The sequence below is a fragment of the Mastomys coucha genome, unplaced genomic scaffold (genome assembly GCF_008632895.1).
Source record: "Mastomys coucha isolate ucsf_1 unplaced genomic scaffold, UCSF_Mcou_1 pScaffold22, whole genome shotgun sequence".
NCBI classification, from domain to species: Eukaryota; Metazoa; Chordata; class Mammalia; order Rodentia; family Muridae; genus Mastomys; species Mastomys coucha.
In genome coordinates, this window is record NW_022196905.1 from 223,260,551 (window position 1) to 223,264,770 (window position 4,220).

The 4,220-nt window shown below is 50.2% G+C and overlaps 1 protein-coding gene across 3 annotated transcripts in view; it reads right to left on the bottom strand.

Moving 5' to 3' along the window:
- Rad23a (RAD23 homolog A, nucleotide excision repair protein) overlaps positions 1 to 4,220 on the bottom strand; it is a 6,085-nt gene that overhangs the window by 1,561 nt on the left and 304 nt on the right. For 2 of the 3 annotated variants that reach the window (XM_031340593.1, XM_031340591.1), the window contains exons 2-7: positions 2,699 to 2,860; positions 2,382 to 2,563; positions 2,190 to 2,245; positions 1,924 to 2,051; positions 1,606 to 1,684; positions 1,381 to 1,514 (exon numbers count right to left, since the gene is read on the bottom strand). In XM_031340593.1, coding sequence (XP_031196453.1) covers positions 1,381 to 1,514; positions 1,606 to 1,684; positions 1,924 to 2,051; positions 2,190 to 2,245; positions 2,382 to 2,563; positions 2,699 to 2,860 — 741 coding nt within the window. The remainder of the gene's footprint in view (positions 1 to 1,380; positions 1,515 to 1,605; positions 1,685 to 1,923; positions 2,052 to 2,189; positions 2,246 to 2,381; positions 2,564 to 2,698; positions 2,861 to 4,220) is intronic. The other variant, XM_031340592.1, reaches the window with a different exon arrangement.

A 4,220-nucleotide genomic window follows, 5' to 3' on the forward strand; every position in this document is an offset into this window, starting at 1 on the left:
GTTCGAGGCCAGCCTGGTCTACAGAGTGAGTTCCAGGACAGGCAGGGCTACACAGAGAAACCCTGTTTTGAAAAAACAAAACAAAACAACAACAAAAAAAAAATTAAGTAAATGTGCCAAAACTAGGCATAGTGGTTCATACCTGTAATCCCAGCACTTGGGAGGCTGAGCAGGAGAATCAACATGAGTTTTAAGCCAGCCTAACCTACATAGTGAGAGTAAAGGGGGAAAAAAACAAAAACAAAGTTCAAACCAAGTAACTACAGATGTGCTGGCTAAGTCCCTGAGGCCTTGTGGGAGGGGCCTACTGTCCACGGTAGAGCCACATGTGGCTAAAACATACAACCCGTAAAAATATCCTGGGATTGATCTACTGGGCAAGTCTCAGAAGAGCTCTGGCAAGTACAGCACAGAAAAGCTGAACGTTCTCCCTGGCAGTGGGAAGCCACCGTGGCCAAAACAGCAGCATAGCTTGGACATTTGTCTTGTCGCAAGAGAGCCCAGGCCTCAGCTGCTGAGAGCAGCAGTCCACTAGCGAGGCACTCAATCTGCACAATCTTTATGTTTTCTCTCTTTTTGGAGATGATTTCACTATTAGGAGCTGGTGTCAAGTTCAGTGATCCTCCTGCTTCAGCTTCCTAAGTGTGGACTTACACTTTGCGTGGTGTGCACACTACCATGACCAGCTGCAGTACCTACTAAATACACTCTACTTGGACATCCAGAGGTTCTGGTGCAGCCCTTTGCTTCTTCAGACAGCTGACAATTTTCACATTAAAAAGGGTCTTTTCAGCAATCTAGCCTCTAGGTGGATAGTTCATCAGGGACCCTGTATAGAATTAAGAGGCCCAAGAAGAGGATGCCAGGACACTGGGTGGGAGAAATGGCTGACATTAGGGTAGAAGCAGAGAGTGCCCAGGAGGCTGTGAGAGGCTGGAGCAATCAGAGCAGAATGGCTTGAAAACTCAAGAGGTCCAGGAAATCCTTTCATAGCTTAGATGAGAGGGTCCCAAGGGATCTATCTGGTGTGGTGACACAGGTTTAGGTCACCACACAGAGGGTCAAGGTGAAGGTCAGATCAGAAAGGCGGCCAGGACTAAGAAGCAGGAAGAGGAGCTGCAGGTAGAGCAAGAACTCAGAAGAATGCTGTGGCTGGAGTCCAGGACCCAGCCATATGGCAGCCTGCTCTGAGCCTCTGATGTCTTCAGTAGGTGGGTGCCAACAGCTTCCACACCTCATGAGGAGTCACATTACATGAAACCTTAGAAGTCATCAGGGAGCAAGGGGCTTGGCCTGTGCTAGTTCTGCTTTCTCAGAGCAAAGTTATGCCCTAAGGAATTGGAAAGGCATCTGTCTCAGTTCCCTCATCCTGGGCCCCACCTGCAAGAGCTGAGGGTTTTCCTGGCCCAGCTGCTGGAGCAGAGCAGGCAGCAGTGCTGGGTTCTGCTGAATGACTTGCCGCATGTTCTGGAACTGAGGCTGGTCCCGCAGGAACTCCAGGGGGTTCTCCCCTGCTAGTGGCAGGAAGAAGGGTGGTCAGACCCCCGCAGGGGCTTCTGAATTCAGACTGTAGATGCCCATGAGTACACCACCCAACCTGCTCACCTGCTTCTGTGGCCGGCTGCTCGGGTACCTGGCTTTCCTGGACAGAACCATGTTCAGGCTCAGGGCTTCCTGGAATTCCCTGTCAGGGATCCTGCTTTTTAGTTCTTTAAAACAGACCTACTTCCCCTCTCCCAAGTGAGCAGCCTGAGAGGACAGGAAGGTCTCATCCCTGCCCTCCACGTTCTCTGTCCAACCTCTTTGGGAAAACTTCAATGGCAACACACAATAAACAAAAACCTATGGGGTAGGTTCCACCTCCATTGCCTGTTGAGGCACCGAGACCCGGAGACTCCCAGGAGGCAGTGGTGGCCCCCTCACCGTGAGCAAGTACTCCACAGCTCGGTGGGGGTTGTTGTAGCTGGCCCTCAATGCGGCCACAACCCGCTCCCGCTCGTAGCCCATGGACATGATCTCAGCCAGCATCGTCTCATACTCAGAGCCAGTCACTGTGGAGGGAGCAGCAGGGCCAGGGTCACCAGAGGCACAGAAGGGCAGCTCCCAGACCCTCCCATACCCAGACAAGGCTGTCAAAGGCTGATGGCTGGGGCTTCCAGTCGCCTCCGCCCTGAAGACCACCCACCCACCTAATGTGGAAGCTGCGTCTTCCTCTCGCCCGCTGCTACCTGAAGAGGGAACAGAGCTGCAAATTCAAGAGAGAGAAATCGGACCCTAGCTTCTGGTGGCTTGCCCTCCCCGCAAGTGCCTGGGACCACACAAGTGGGTACTGGAAGGTGCAGGAAGGCAGGGTACAGGAAAAGCTACCACCCTTTCCTTACCCAGAAATGGATTCTGGAGACGTTGTGGTGGCTGACTCCTCTGATGGGCTCTTGTCCTCTCTGCTGGTAGGTGGAGGATGAGACATGCCTGATGCCAGGACTGGAGGGAAAGGTGTGGAGGGCTCCGGGGCAGCAGTGGGTGAAGCCTCTGGGGGTGCCACGGTACCCTGGCCAACCTTGGCCTTTGACAACAAGAAAAAGAGATCAGGCAGCAGCATCCCTATCAAGCCTGGACACCCTGCCCCATCATGGCCCCACCCTGCTAATCTCTCCTGGGCATACAAGCTCTTTGCCAACATCCCAGCTAATCTCCCCACCTTGGTCACCATGACAACCACAAAGTTCTTCTCATCTATATGGTATTCCTTGATGGGAACATCATCACTCAAGATCTTGCCAGCATAGATGAGTTTCTGTCCAGCCACAGGGAAAGCATCTCTACCCTTCTCAGCTTCTATCTTCTCCTTCAGCACCTTCACCTAGAGTAAGGAGTACAAGTATTAAACACAGAATTTTAATAGTATGGTATGTGTAAGTGTTTATAAATAGCACTAACACACTAAAACACCCTCAGTTGAAGTCCAGGCATAGTTGTGTACACTTTTAATCCCAGCACTTAAGAGAGACAAGTGAATTATTTTGAGTTCCAGGCTAGCCAGGACTATATAGTGAGACCCTGTTTCAAATAGAATAAAATAAAAACGACCATCACAAACCCTTAGGCTCCCTTCCTCCCTTTTGTTTAGAGAAAAAGCTTTGCTCTCAGTCCTATGAGATTCTATTCAGTCTAGCAAGCTGACAGCAGTCTATTACATGCCAGACACTGAAACTGTTCACTGTGTGTGTGTGTAATGGTAGTGGTGGTTTGAGGATGGACCCCTAGGGCCTTGTATATACTAAGTACTCTACAAGAGCTCCGTCCCCAAGCTGTTTTACAACTTGTTTTACAGAGGCTTGTGGAACAGAACAAAACACAAGTCACTGTTCTCGTGGAGAAGACACTGATGTGAGAAGAAAAGCAAACTTGTATTTCGGATGGGATGTGGCTGGGAAGGCAGACCGTAATAAGGAAATGGAAAGGTACATCCATCGCTGACCTCAAGCATTAACTTTTCTATACTTACTGAGGACACCTTTCTTCCCTCCAGTTTTGGAACAGGATTTTATTCTGTACTCCAGGCTGGCCTAGAACTTAAGGCAACCACCCCGTTTGGACATGATTATGAACATGACTACCGTGCCTAGTAGTCACTGAGGGTATACCAGTGGCCTCATAGTACTGTTTCAAGAAGGTTCAGGGGATGTGGCCCAAGACAGCATCAGTTACTTGGAGGTTAAGGAAAGAAGGTTCACATGAGCCCAGAAGTTCAGGGACACACTGGATTAACAAGACCAGACCCGACTCTCAAAAAGCAAAACCAAACAAAAGTTCATACAGCAGGTTTAGGCTGCTGTTACGTGAAATGGGAAAAAAAAAAATCCTGTCACTGCCATTATTTGCTGTGTCCGTGGCAAAGTTCCATAACTCCGTGGTTGTCAAAAGGGGAAAGTCAGGAGTCCCCAAACGACAACACTGTTTTGCAGATTCAGCAAGATGACACTAAAAAATACTCAATGACTGGTAAAGAATAAACGGCCAACAAACACGGACCACCAAAACTATTACGATTAAGACCATTTATTATCATCATCATCATCATCGTCATCCCCAGCCGGCACCTCTTGGGCACTGACGGCACCTGAGCAGCTTGCAGGCTGGGAACGCGGAGCCCGCAGCTGACACGGAAGCCAGACCTGAGAACTCCCTGGGACTGGCCCGGGAACAGCGCCCAGGCCGCC